The 14,189-nt window shown below is 43.7% G+C and overlaps 4 protein-coding genes across 11 annotated transcripts; 2 read left to right on the top strand and 2 right to left on the bottom strand.

Annotated features, from left to right (window-relative positions):
* Nucleotides 1-47: 47 nt before the first annotated feature.
* LOC108037626 (cilia- and flagella-associated protein 36) lies at nucleotides 48-1,788 on the top strand. The gene is made up of 4 exons (XM_017114249.2): nucleotides 48-225; nucleotides 279-487; nucleotides 543-703; nucleotides 1,321-1,788. Exons 1-4 carry the CDS (start codon nucleotides 66-68, stop codon nucleotides 1,778-1,780), a joined length of 990 nt encoding a protein of 329 aa, XP_016969738.1. The 5' UTR covers nucleotides 48-65; the 3' UTR covers nucleotides 1,781-1,788.
* Nucleotides 1,789-1,796: 8 nt separating this feature from the next.
* LOC108037622 (leucine-rich repeat-containing protein 40) lies at nucleotides 1,797-7,970 on the bottom strand. Of its 8 annotated transcripts, XM_017114239.2 has the most exons (13): nucleotides 7,801-7,968; nucleotides 7,243-7,291; nucleotides 6,087-6,460; nucleotides 4,927-5,117; nucleotides 4,668-4,871; nucleotides 4,114-4,237; nucleotides 3,883-4,055; nucleotides 3,423-3,823; nucleotides 3,038-3,364; nucleotides 2,790-2,933; nucleotides 2,543-2,731; nucleotides 2,248-2,433; nucleotides 1,797-2,193 (listed from the first exon to the last, which is right to left on the bottom strand). In XM_017114239.2, exons 2-13 carry the CDS (start codon nucleotides 7,248-7,250, stop codon nucleotides 2,088-2,090), a joined length of 2,427 nt encoding a protein of 808 aa, XP_016969728.2. In that variant the 5' UTR covers nucleotides 7,251-7,291; nucleotides 7,801-7,968; the 3' UTR covers nucleotides 1,797-2,087. The 8 variants fall into 8 exon arrangements, 7 of the variants coding, with proteins under 7 accessions (XP_016969728.2, XP_016969730.2, XP_016969729.2 ...); XM_017114241.2 differs by lacking the exon at nucleotides 3,038-3,364 and having other exon boundaries at nucleotides 7,801-7,966; XM_017114240.2 differs by lacking the exons at nucleotides 6,087-6,460; nucleotides 7,243-7,291; nucleotides 7,801-7,968 and adding an exon at nucleotides 5,178-5,560.
* Nucleotides 7,578-10,464, top strand: LOC108037624 (carotenoid isomerooxygenase). Its single transcript, XM_017114246.2, has 4 exons — nucleotides 7,578-7,863; nucleotides 8,261-8,769; nucleotides 8,920-9,952; nucleotides 10,006-10,464. Exons 1-4 carry the CDS (start codon nucleotides 7,819-7,821, stop codon nucleotides 10,279-10,281), a joined length of 1,863 nt encoding a protein of 620 aa, XP_016969735.2. The 5' UTR covers nucleotides 7,578-7,818; the 3' UTR covers nucleotides 10,282-10,464.
* LOC108037625 (adenosine deaminase 2) lies at nucleotides 10,378-12,925 on the bottom strand. Its single transcript, XM_017114248.2, is given in 7 exon segments — nucleotides 10,378-10,861; nucleotides 10,919-11,055; nucleotides 11,138-11,319; nucleotides 11,398-11,567; nucleotides 11,631-12,063; nucleotides 12,065-12,117; nucleotides 12,764-12,925. Coding segments are annotated over 7 exon segments (1,503 nt in total). The 5' UTR covers nucleotides 12,834-12,925; the 3' UTR covers nucleotides 10,378-10,403.
* Nucleotides 12,926-14,189: the final 1,264 nt, after the last annotated feature.

Here is a 14,189-nt window from a genome sequence, read left to right as displayed (position 1 = left end):
AGGTGTAGGGTGGTTATCCATTGCCATGGCAACCAATTCAAGGACCAAACAAATGTTTCCAGCAAATGTTGACTAAACTTCTCGGATTTGTGTTTAGTCACTTATTTGACTTTGTTACGAAAATGTCGGTGGAAGACTCTTGGGTTTTCGATTCCCTGGTGTGCTTTCTGCACGGACCTATTTGGAATGCTCCCCTCCAGACTTTTATAGAGCAAAAGTCCTTAGGTGAGAACATTTTCCGAACGTGTTATCGCAAGTAACTCATGGATTTGGTGCAGTCTTCGATCCCAACCTGCAGTTGGATGAGAACAATCCAGAGATCCTCCAGATCCACGAGGAATACAAGAATCTGGTGGATTACATGCTGGGTAGCTTCATGGAGGAGATGCAGATATCGCCGGAGCAATTCGAAATTGCCTGTTTGGAGGGACGACAGCAGGGTCAGGGTGAAAATCCCTTCCAATTTCACCAGGTGTTGTTCCAGCAGGTAAGTGTTGTGGCAGACTTTTAAGCAGCGGCGTCCACGTGATGAGATCTTCCAGATATGGGCCGCCAATGACATCAAGATTTTCATACGGATGATGACGCAACGAAATGTGGAGCTTCAGTTACAGGCCCTTGATCTCATAGAGAAAAATCAATTAGCCCAAAGTGCCGCCGATGAAGGGGATGACCGCAGTGCAGACGCGTGCTCGGATCCAGGGTGGGTTATTATTCCTCGTCAATAATCCCCGTCTTATGCAACGGCGCTGAAAATGTTTGGGCCGTTTTTTTTTGTTTTTGAAAAGTCCAAACAGAAATATTATCTTAAACGAGAAAGAAGGAGGTATCTTCGGCAATCAGAAGTTTTATTATTAACTCTAAACCTAAAAAAGTTGTCCAATTTCTATAAAACGTCTAAAACATATAAAATGATTTATATTTAACAATCTGTTATCACAAAAAACAATTTTTTTTTAAATGAGATGAGAGTATTTCAGAGTATTTTATATGCCTCTGGTTCCTCAAAAACAATGATAAGAATAATATTTTATTTTAATACTTATTTATTTATTTATTTATATAAAGCTAGCTTAAGTTTTAAAACTATGAACTAACTATAATAAGAGCATTAGCAGCTGAGGCCTTCCGCTCGTCTGGGATGACAGTAATAATTTAATTTAAAGAAATGAGAACAATTTTAGATTTTGTGAATAAGTTTTAATACTATATATCTTCGAGGCTGAAGAATTGACCAAAAATTATCAAAACTTTTCATTTTCATATTTTATAATCTTAATGATTCGAATCCTGAATTCTAAATCCTACATTCTACTACAGTGATACTGCCTCCGAGGTGGAGCAAATGATAGCCAAGACGGTGTCCGACGAACTTGAGAGTCCGGAAGCGGCTCTCACTCCAGAGCAAGATGTCAGTCTGGAGCTGGTTAACGACAAGTTTCAGCGTCTGAATCTGTTCTTCGAGCAGGAGGACCACGTGGATCCCAGTGATGTGGTTTCGCGGCAGGAGTATCTGCGTCAGCAGCGCGACAAGATTGTGGAGATTAAGAAGCAGACTCGAGCCAAGCAGCTGCAAGAGACCATGTCCCGGGGTACTCCTCATGCTCCAGAGGGAGCACGCCCCAGCTCCGCTTTGGTGGCCCAGCAACTGCTTGAAAACGGAGGCCAGACCAAGGAGCTCTCGATGCCGGCACCTCTAGAGGCCGAGGAGAATGCTGCCCTTCAGCTAAGACGAAATCTTGCCAAGCGCCTGCGAAGCGAAGTGGTGGAGCAGAAGTAAATGAAAGGACACAATATTGTCTCAACTATTCCCATTTATTGCAGATGTTCAGCCAGAATTAACAAGGTGCATTAGGTATTGCGACATGCAGACTAGTTCAGTTGATAGATGCACAGGGTGTGTCTTATGTTGTACTTATGTGTCCCGTGTATCCACTCGCCCATGTCCACACACATCCGACCCAGATTTTATGGTGGGGGATGTGTGTGGGCATAGTCGAGTGGAACTATTAATTTCTATTACGCTTTTCGTCAAAATAAACAACTTGCTAGTTAAGTGTTTCTCAAAAACGGTGTTGATTGCTCTTCTATGTGGGTATGCGATCCCGCAAATAAGACATGATTGCATCGGTGCCCTTCATCAGGATCTGATGACGGGGCTGACGAAAAGGATTGCCTACGAGTTCCAAGTGGCTAAAATTTAAAAAGGATTTAAGATTGGGTACGAACTTCTGGTCAAGATCTTACGTTATATTAGTCAGATTTCCCAATATGGGCGGCACTGCATCAATATCGTTATTGCGCAAATCCAACGTGCTCAGTCGTGGCATACTTTGCAGACCCGACACATTTAACATTTTGATGTGGTTCTCACTGGCAATGAGGATCTCCAGACCTTGTAACTCGTACACACAGTTGGGAATGAACTGGAAACTAATAAAGGGAAATGGAAAATATCATTTAAAGATTCTTGCAATATATCAAAACATGGAACATAATATCTCTACAGGTTACGATAACCTATCTAGATACTTTAACGCACCGATTGTTTGCAATGCTAAGCTCACGCAGAGTGTTCAAAACGCCGAACTCTTTTGGCAGATCACTTAACAGATTGTTGGACAAGTTTAGGTAGGTAATACGTGTAAACTGGGAGATGAACTGTGGCACATAGCCGATTAAATTGTTGGATAGCACAAGCTCCGTGACCAGGTTTCGCATGTGCTGAAGGCTAAAGGAATTTATATTTTAGTAAAATATTGGATCATCATGAATGTATTGCGACCTACCCATTGGGCAAGGTACTCAGCTGGTTGCGCGCAAAGTCCACTACATGCACTCCCTCATTTTTGGCAATCTGAAACACCTGATCGGGTACTTCAGTAAGTTCCTCCAGATTGACAGCTAATGTGCGTGTATGACGTAATTTGTATCTGCAGGATGGAGGAAACACCCAAGTAAATATTGAGGCTACCACAAGGTATACTATGTTATAAATATCAAAAGGTGTAAGTCTTGGAACTTGGTGATACACTACACCCAACGTGGATGCACGGCTAAGCGGGAGGATTCGATCGATTGCCCATAGGGGAACTGCTGTTGTTGCTGCTGCTGGTACATAAAGCCATTCGGATAGGGATATTCCATTCGCTGTTGCTGCTGTTGCACGAAAAGTGAGCGTAGGTTTCCATTTTGATGCTGCTGCTCGTAGCTCTCAGGCTCATAAACGTGACCCTGGGTCTGGCGATCATATTCCGGACAATTTCTTAGCTGTTCATATACACAAAAGTTCTGCTGCATTTGCTGCTGGCATAGATGTGGGCACTGATATTGGAACCCATACTGATTTTGTGGCTGGTGATAGCTACAGCGGCGGAGATCAATGTGCTGGTCTAGCTGGAAGGAAAGCTCTAGATACATACCTATCAGGAAAGTTTCCAGGCATATCACCATCGTCCGCTTGGCCACCACGCAAACGGGTTACACTAATGCCTCCTAATGAGAAGGCACCATCGGAGCCACCTCCCTCCTCCTTGGACTTGGCCAACGCTCTCTCGTGCAGCGTCTTTAAAATCCGCGTCGTTCCACACTGCAGAATGTCGCGACGGATCATCTTAATGGGATTTCCCTCCACCTGCAGGCTGATCAAATGAGCCAAAGAGGACAAGGTGACTGGGAGGACGCTTATCGTATTGTTTGACACATCCAGGCGGTTCAGATTGCGCAGCAGGCACAGTTCGTCGGGCAGTTCAGTGATCTTGTTGTCCCGCAGATCGAGAATCTTTAGGTGTGGCAAGTTGCTGCACATTGCTTTTGGTATGGTCTGAATTGGGTGGTAAAAAATATGATTAATAAGAAATTAATTAAGTCATTTTAAATTACCTTAATAAAATTATTGCTGGCATGTAATTCGCTCAAGGTCTCGTTCCCCTCAAAATCGGGCAGCTCTAGGATGTCGTTGTGCTGCAGATAAAGGCATTCAAGCTTTCTCAGCAGACCCATATCCTCAGGCAAACAGGTCAGGTCGTTTTGCATCAGATCAATTTTTTGCAAAGCTAAATGTGCAAATGTTAGACATAGATTAGCAAGTACTTCAGGAAGAGCAGCACTTACAGCGCATGTTAACAAGATCGGGCGGGAGTTCCTTGACGTGATTATAGGGCAACAGGAGCGCAGTTAGACGCACCAGGAACCCAATGCCGCCGGGCAGGGTTTGAATGTTGTTATGCCCACCGTCCTTTCGTTACAATTGGGTTAGCAAGCAGTTGGTTAGAGAGGAAAATATCGTAGGGGATTAGTCAGATAATACGCCACAACCAGCTTTCTATAATTTATTAAACTCTAAAAGAAGCATGCATTTTTAAAATTATTGTTTTTGTTAAAATATATATACCATATAATGTTATCAACTACAAGAATTATTAGTTTCTATTATACGAATAGTTAAAAAAAAAATTATTTAACATTATTTGTAAAAAATCACTGTATCACTTTTTAAACTTATACTACTTTGCTAAAAATATTTCCGTATCCTGCATAAACTTATTTTTTAACTCTGGTTAAATGAAATTAACAAATAATAATTAAAATATTATGTAGTTTTTTGTGGCTTTACCACCAATATATTTATTTTTTTATCGTTTAGATGTGTTCTCCACCTCACTTACCAGAAATTCGAGCATGTGAAGGTCACTAATGTCCGGATCGATTTCGGTGAACCCATTGTACGAGATGTTGAGATGTCGCAGCTCCGGCAAACTGTAGATCTCCCGTGGTAGCTGACTGAGCTTGTTGTGGCTTACATTGAGGCGCATTAGCTTCTCTAGCTTTCCGATTTCTGGCGGCAGTTTCACCAAAGCATTATCGTGCAGCTACAAAAAATTGTGTTCTTCATTTACATGAATTTGATTAATAAGAATCCCATACTGTTAGCACGGTTAGCGACTGCAGGTTCTCGATCTTGGGCGATATGTGCGTGAGTGTATTGGAGCTCAGGTCTAGGTTGTTCAATGGCACTTGGTTCCACCAGGCGTCCTCCTCCTTGATTGTCAGCTGTTCCAGATTCACAGCCTTGCTTTCCGTATCCGCCTCGTTGATGTCATAGAGTCGTTCGGGCACTGGAAAAAATAGATATAGAATCAATTAGAGAGCGCTTGTTCTGTGAAGTTCTACACTACAGGGTTCTGCGCGGGACGGAGGCTCGGAATCATCAAGTTCCAGCTCATCGTCCGGATCCTCGCTCTCCAGCTCGTCCGCCGAGGAGGCCATCTGGAATTCGCGGATCTGGTAGTAGCGTCGCCTCCGCGGATAAGGACCGCACATGCAGAAAGAGGTGAGCTTTTTCCTGGAGGACGCAATCTTGTTAGATGATTGGATAGAGTCACTCATCCGACGTCCATCAGTTCACTGAGATGACTGAACCGAGCGATGACTGGTTTGCGGACGCACCCCTGGAGCAGCTTTATGGATCGGTTTGAGGCGCCGATGCTGTCCAGTCGAGCGGCAAATATGTTCCCTGCCTTTTTCGGTATCTCCAAGGTCAAGTTCGTGATCGAGGTAGCGATCGCTATTATCTCACATGAACTGGAACCACAAGGCACTGCTGTCGACGAAGCCGGGACTCCATGACAGACACCCCTCCTTATTCGGTCGTGGCGTGACCTTGGACTTCCAGCGACGCAGCTGCTCCTGGGAAACCACTGCTTGCAGGTCCCACAATGTAGCTACTTCGATTTGGTTAATACAGTCGAAACTCTATAACTCGAATAGTTTTGAGGCAGTTTGTTTAACCAATGTGTCTTAACTTTTAAAACCATTTAAGTTGGATTTATACAATTAATTTATTTAACTTAAAAATGTAAATTAACAAGATTTAAAGTAATATATTTACTATTATTATTTATGTGTAGCATTGACAGGTTGAGAATTTAAAAATTTAATTGAACAACAAATTTATGATTGCATTTTAGACGCTAAGCACTTTTAATATTTTCATTAATATTCTAGTATTTATAATTGTTTGAAGTTCAAGTTGCTGAGGTTCGACCATATTTAGATAATAGTTTTAATATTCTCCATAGACTTACCTCTGGCCAAGGCCTTGTTGGAGAGATTCAGAGTGCCGGACTTCCGCGCCAGTTTCCAAAGTTGCTGGGTTAGCACGGAGTCGTCCTCTTGACTGCTCCTCTCGTGGAACAGCGGCCGAAACGAGTAGTTGGATCTGGGGGAGTGGGCCACAGGGATTTGGCGAGGACTTTGGGCGCACCGGGGAATCCGGCTGGTGGAGGAGGTGGCTCCACCACGTCCACGGCCAGTCCTGTCGCTCATTTCGCTGGGACAGCCGTAGTGGGTGAAGCAGGAGTGACCAAAGGAGTCGAAGTCGCCGCCGAAAGCGGATGCCTGATTACATTCCTGCGCTCCCTGGAACGAGCTGAACTCCACGTCCTCTGGATTCTTGAAGCTGGCGGGAATCACGGGATAAATATATCAGTGGGACGCTAAATAGCCACCGAATCACGGGAATTCGGATTTGTCCAGTTTTTGCGTCTTTTTATTTTGGCTCACTGTCAGCAGTCAGCTGTTCGATGTGCGCTTTCCAACACTGCTCAATTTATGTAGATGATTTTCAACGGTATATATTTTAAATCCCTAAAGGCCGTTACATTTTAGTTTTTATGTTATTTACAAAATATTAATATTATTAATATTTATGTATATTTTATTCACGTAATACAAACGCTAACAGGTCTTTCGGTGAAAACTATTAAAAATCTTAATCAAATTTGTTGGCCGCAAATAAGCCAAAAAAAGTAATTTTTTAAGAAAATTTCACAAAGAACGATGTAATTTTATTAAAATAATGTAACGAATCATAACCATTAAAAAGTTATATAATATGGTTCAAATCGAAAGTAATTTTTAAAACAAATTAAAATGAGACTTCACAAGCCATAAAACCATATATTTATTAAAATAATTAATAAGCCAATATAAGCTAATCTACCTACGTTGTAATCAACTACAGCTGCATAAGAATTAAAATTGAAATCAATTTACTGCCACAATCGCTAGCTTTTGAGAACTGTGCACCTGCTCAGCCATGTAATATGTATCTGAATAAATGGGAATAGACGCCCCCAGAACAGTACATAATTGATTTGATCGTGAACTTAAGTCTGTGCCGGGTGTGTACAATCCGCAATCCACAAGCAGATTAAGAGCTTAGGTTAAGTCGGTACTTACTTCATCATCTTCTTGGGGACCCGATTGTCTATCTGTTTGGCTTCTGTTTCTGCGGGAGATACAAGATACCCAGTTACTTTGGAGCAAGGTCAGCCGCAAAAGTCAGTCAGTGGGGTGTATTAGATTTCCGTTGTTAAGTTCTACAAATAGTGCACCCCCAAGTACACCCTCCCCCTCAAATGGGTAGTTGCCGAAGCGGCAAAAATGCTGAGCCACTTGTCTTTGCGCCATGCCCATTGCAATGGGTCTCAGTCTGGCAACGGCTATGGAACCGGGGGCATTCTACACCGGCGTGGCCACGTCGACTGTCAATCAAAATTATGAATAATGCCGGGTCGGTGGTTGCCTCCAATTGGCCGCCTTCCCCATCCACATGGCCCATCCATCCAATCCATCCCCTACTCAAAGTGACGAGGTGCAAACCGCGCGGTACACTTGCCAGTTGGCATTTGGTTCTCAACGCAAGCGGACCGACCACGTGGAATAGTTTCAGTTTTGGATTGCATCAGCCGCAGTTTGGAATACCCTGAGACGTGCCCAAGGAGATCCCCGACTCACAGTTGGAATATCCACGCAATGGCTGCCGGTGTCTTCAAGAGCTTCATGCGAGACTTCTTTGCGGTTGGTTGATGGATATATCATCCACGAGGGGACTTAATTTAATACTAAAGAATTTTTTCAAAATGTTACCAAAGGATTTTAAAAATTACCTAAAGCTTGTTGACAGAATTTCAAATGAAACCCAAATAAGTATTGGAATTGCCAAATTTTAATTACCCAATGAAATATTTGGAATATCCAAACTTAACTTAACAAAGAGTGACTTCTATTCGGCATAGAATGTAATTGAGACCCCTCGAGCTCCTTGAGAATTATTCCAGCTGATGAAATGTTTGGAATGTGGGGGGCCACTAGTCGACGGGATAATCCCTGTTAATCCACGACAAAAATGCAGCTGGCTTAGTGTGTTCAATGAAGGCAGCGAAAAGCGTTAAATCCAAACCCCATTTCCCCACAGGTGAAATACGATGAGAAGCTAAATGATCCACAATCGGAGCGACTGGATGGAAATGGACGGCTCTATCCCAATTGCTCCTCGGACGTCTGGCTGCGATCCTGCGAGCGTGAAATAGTGGATCCCATCGAGGGTCACCATAGTGGCCACATCCCGCGATGGATTAGCGGCAGTCTGCTGCGCAACGGACCTGGCAGCTGGAAGGTGGGGGACATGACCTTTGGCCACCTCTTCGACTGCTCGGCACTGCTCCATCGATTTGCCATTAAAAATGGCCGTGTGACCTACCAGAATCGATTTGTGGATACGGAAACGCTTAGGAAAAACCGTTCTGCCCAAAGGATCGTGGTAACGGAGTTCGGAACTGCAGCTGTTCCGGATCCTTGCCACTCAATCTTTGATAGGTTCGCTGCCATTTTTCGACCGGACAGTGGCACGGATAACTCGATGATTTCCATCTACCCCTTTGGGGACCAGTATTACACATTTACCGAAACACCTTTCATGCATCGGTAGGTAACTTTTTTAGAAATAGTGGAAAGCGGGGCGAAATCGACCGGTGTGTCAAAACCGACCTCACCACCCTATCTCATAAAAGACGACAACTGAAATTTTTCTTAAAACCAAAAACCATCTGGTTTGCATTAATCTAAATTTTTCAGAATCAATCCCTGCACACTGGCCACTGAGGCGCGGATCTGCACCACGGACTTTGTGGGCGTGGTGAACCACACTTCGCACCCACACGTCCTGCCCAGTGGGACTGTCTACAACCTGGGGACCACAATGACCAGATCTGGGCCGGCTTACACCATTCTCTGTTTTCCGCATGGCCAGCACATGTTTGAAGATGCACATGTGGTGGCCACGCTGCCCTGCCGCTGGAAACTGCATCCTGGATACATGCACACATTCGGCTTGACGGATCACTACTTCGTGATTGTGGAGCAGCCACTGTCCGTATCCTTGACGGAGTATATCAAGGCCCAGTTGAATGGACAGAATCTCTCCGCCTGCCTCAAGTGGTTCGAAGATCGACCGACGCTCTTTCACCTTATAGACAGGGTTTCAGGAAAGCTGGTGCAGACCTACGAATCGGAGGCCTTCTTCTACCTGCACATCATCAACTGCTTCGAGCAGGATGGCCATGTGGTGGTGGACATTTGCAGCTACAGGAATCCCGAGATGATCAACTGCATGTACCTTGAGGCCATAGCCAATATGCAAACGAATCATAATTATGCTACCCTCTTCCGAGGACGTCCATTGCGATTTGTCCTGCCTTTGGGTATGGTTCCCAAAGCGAATTGCGGAAAGCGCAGTCTGGTCAAGTCCTTGTCCCTCGGCGGTCTGAGTTCCTCGCAGATTAACCGCGGTATGAAGCACTCGGTTTCGCAATTTTCGGACATCACCTACATGCCAACCAATGGGAAGCAGGAGAATTCCGGCGAGGAGAGTCCCAGGAGAGATCCCAAACGGGGTCGCTACGAGGAAGAGAATCTGAATAATCTGGTCACCTTGGAGGGCAGTCAGGCTGAGGCTTTTCAGCGATCCAGCGGAATCTTCCTGCGTCCAGAAATGCTTTGCGACTGGGGTTGTGAAACGCCCAGGATCTTTTATGAACGATACATGGGCAAGAAGTATCGCTACTTTTACGCAATCAGCTCCGATGTGGATGCAGAGAATCCGGGAACGGTAGGTTTTTTAATGAGATTTCTTAGATTTATTACTAAATTCCATTTTAATAGCTCATCAAAGTGGATGTGTGGAACAAGACCTGTCTGACCTGGTGCGAGGACAATATCTATCCCAGTGAGCCTATTTTTGTGCCCTCGCCAGATCCTCAATCCGAGGACGATGGCGTCATTCTGGCATCTATGGTGGTGGGTGGTCTCAACGATCGCTATGTGGGCTTGATCGTCCTGTGTGCCAAAACCATGACCGAACTGGGTCGTTGCGACTTCCACACCAACGGACCTGTGCCCAAGTGCCTCCATGGATGGTTTGCTCCCAATGCCATTTAGAATATAATTTATATTGTTTATATAGGATGACCCCTGGCCAAGATCATTATACTTAGAGCAAATGATCATTCTCCTTGCCCAGTATTACGCATAGAATTAGACTAGTGACTTTTTTTATTAGCTCAAAACTTTGGATTCAAAATATTTGCAATAAACTCATTCCACTTGCGCTGGAACACCCGATTAATCTTGCGTCGCTCATCCGAGGTGAGGACTGAGTATTTGAGGGAGTTCAGGGCCAGCTGCTTGAGGAATCGGAGATCTGCTTCCGCCGGGGCCAAGGCCATGAAGGCGTAGTAAAAGTCGTAGCTCAGACCCTTGGCACCCCAGACACCCGGGTCATCGGAGGATATCACTATGGGGAAGTTCTCGGCCACCAGGAAACTGGCCGGATGATTCCGTAGATCCCAGACAAAGCCCAAAACTTGATTAGAAATGGGATTCACCTCGATGGCGATGTTTCGCTTCTTTATCGTGGACCACAATTGTGGATGCTTGGGCAGGGCGAAGGCATGTCCAATGCGCTTGGTATTCAGCAGAATAGCGTCCATCATGTTCCAATCCGTCCGACCGTGCCAGTCTAGGGGTTGGGTCACATGGGTTATCGCAAAAATGCTATATTATCTCGATCGCTTACTTGTCTCGCCGGCGTGGAAGAAATAATTGGCCGTGCTCGGAAGATCGGACAGTTGGTTGACATACTTATTTAGTGGATCTCCTGTGTCCTCCTGACCAATCAGATCGAATCCTATCACAAAGTTTGGCTTGGCATGGCTATGGAAAAACAAATAGTGAGTTAACTGTTACTTATTTTGTATACTTAAAAAAATCAAAAAACTTTTATAAATAAACTTACTGAAGTTGCTTAAAGGTCGTAATGCGTCTCACCATCTCCTCTTCTGAGGCCCGATTTCGCTTGGCATAAATCACTTTGAGGCCCACAAAGTCATGGTGCTTGGCCTTGAACTCTTCCACAATCCTTTCCAGCTCGTTGGCCACCTCCAAGGTGCTCAGAGTGCGGTTGTTGTCGTCGTAGAGCTGTAAATATGGTTACAGCATATTTTGTTCATATTTTTAATAAGGTTGGTTCATGTTATTCAAGCCAAAACTTCTTACGGGCGACAATGAGGCTCGGATCTCCGCATAAATAATGTTATCCTCACATAGCTCCTCCAGCATACGTTTGTGAAAGGCGCAGTAGGTGGGTCGGTATTTGTAGAGCCGATCCACAGTGGTGAATATGTTCTCGAAGCGCTCCCATATTTTTTTACGGTTCGGCAAGAGGGCTTGGGTATTGAGAAGTCAAGTTACAGGAGTCGTACACCACACAATGTAGATAGTATCCTCACCTTCTGGCCTGGGTCCGAGCATATTGATGTGCTTCTCCAGCTGGCGCTCGTACTTGCCCCGATCCTCGGCGTTTATCCGCTCCGTGCAAACATTCTGGACCTCGCTGTGGCATCCAACCTGATCGTAGGTGAATATTAGCAGTCCGTCTACATTGCGGCAGGTGTACAGGTTGTTGGTGGTGGTCAGGTTCTGGATGATCCACCGGGAGGTCACCATGCCCGTGTTGTGGCCGTGCAGGAAGGCGCCCTTCGGCATCTTCTGGATCAGCCGGAAGACCTCGCTCTGGCGCACGTACTGCCTGCCCTGGAAGAAGTGCATCGCCGGGGCGTACTTCTCCGGCGTTTTGATTCCCTCGGCGATCTCCGCCCGCTTCGCGTTCATCAGGATGCTGTTAGCCTTCTCCTCGTCGGACGACAGCCAAATGTTGCCTCCCCAGCGAGGCCACCCGCTCCGCCTCCATGATTTGCTCCCTCAAAGTCTCGTAAGCTGCTAGATGCAAAAGTGGTATTAGGAAAAAGTGTAGACTATTTTATAAATATAAATGTTTTTTTGATTATAGTTAAAACAAATTTGAACGCAGGTTTTTGGAGAATGCAAATTTGGTATATTTATGGACTCCAGAAGTCCAATTGTAGGTCACTTTTTAAGAAGACATCGGAAACTTAGAAATAATTAACATTAAAATGGGTAAAAAATTAATCAACGCTAAAATCAAACGCAAATTAAGATGCAAATTCAGAGTCAAAAAGTCTTAAAAGGTTTGAAATCGGTTTCAATTTGGTTATGCTAGGGACCTAATTGTGGGGAACGACTGATGCTGATCAAGAACTTTATAGGGTTTATAGGTTATACGATGCAAAACATTGTATTAAGTCTCGAAATTAAACATTTTAATTCCGACATTTATATATTACTTTTAATTAACACATTATATTGTTCTGAACAAATTATGTTCTCGACCCACTTCACAATGGAATAATTTATGTCCGGAGCACTTTTGAACTTTAGAAAACTAATCTTTGATAATAACAAATGTTTTTTTTTTGAAAGTCAATACCCTGAATTCCACGGGCTTGGAAAAAATTTGAAGGAAATTGAGAACTGATGAACCAGAAGGTCCTGTGGCACTTACGTAGATCCGCGGCATGCAGCCTGCCCAGCAGAAGAACCACAGAGGCTACCATAATTCCCAGTAGCCACATCGCCTTTTAGTAATCTCAGTTCCGCTTTCAGAATATGCGCCGTACTTTTTCGATCCGCGTCTCTTGGCGATCGCCAGCCAACTGATAATGCCTCCCGTTTGGAGATGACCCGTATACGGCTTGTGCAATTTCCACTCTGATCATGATCTTGGTCGCTGTGGGAGCATCATATGGCATCTGGTGCAGTTCAATGACGGGGATTAGTCCGCTCCGGAATGGGGCGCGAAATGTTTGAATGCCCCCGGGTTGGCACTTTCGTTGACACTCAACCAATTTGCGAATAAATTTTATGACGTAGCATGGTCAGTGCCAATATGCCCTACGCAAAAACGATTCAGTTTATAGAGCATACACAGGAATCTCGAGATGTAAAAATGTTTTCAGGTACATCGTTTTGGAGCGCATCATTGGAACCCACCAGCCCGACCATCTATGCTTTTATCAGTAGAGCTATATTTTTATACATATGTAAATACATTGGGTTCGTGGGATTTTTTTTTCATATTGTTGACTTTCCTAATTTGCTGTGTTTACCCGCCGAAATTATACTTGGCATTGAACGTGAAATGGGGGCATCAGGCCATCGATTATATAAAAACAAAATCTCCTGGAAATATTTTAAGCTCTATATCGAATCTTTTAAGCTCTAATGGGAATTTGCCCATCATTTATAAATGAATTGTGGGGAAAGATTTTGTTTTTTGTTGGAATGACTGTTTTGTTACTTGATCTCAAAAAAAATACTTATCTGAAAAAATATACATACGTATACTTAATACTTATTCTTTATATTTATTATATTTTATTATCTTTTTATTTATTTAATAATTGAATAATAAGCCATTGATAGTTCTTGATATATGACATATTTTATAAAAATTTATATTTATTTGTAGGCTGCACAAAATATTAAAATGTACCCCTAATCTGGTTGTGCTTGTTTATTTCCTCCTTAGAACAATATTTGTTTATAACTTTACTTGGTAATAACAAAGTAAGCCCGATGATAATTTATTTCATATTAAACAAGCTAGCGTTAAACAAACATTACAGGCATTTTAAATGCCTTTTACTTTTGGTGGGTAACCGGTGATAATTGACACATCTGTAATTACCGTAGATGTCATAAGCATTCAGACCACTTTGTTGGTTTGGGGGAACCGAGGAAGTTGTAATTCCCTAGTCGTGTGCTGTTACTAGAAACCAACAACCGCGTCCGCCAACGTCAGTGAAAATTTGCCAAAATAGAAAAATACAAATAGTTAAAAATCAGCGAACGACGGCCGCGCACGCCTTCGTCATTTTAAACCACTTAATATGCGCGGGAGGCATTCAATCACAGAGATATATAAAAAA

This window comes from Drosophila rhopaloa, unplaced genomic scaffold, assembly GCF_018152115.1.
Source record: "Drosophila rhopaloa isolate 14029-0021.01 unplaced genomic scaffold, ASM1815211v1 contig_167, whole genome shotgun sequence".
Lineage (NCBI taxonomy): Eukaryota > Metazoa > Arthropoda > Insecta > Diptera > Drosophilidae > Drosophila > Drosophila rhopaloa.
The sequence above is the reverse complement of the archived record's forward strand: the minus strand, read 5'-3'. Positions and strand labels throughout refer to the sequence as shown.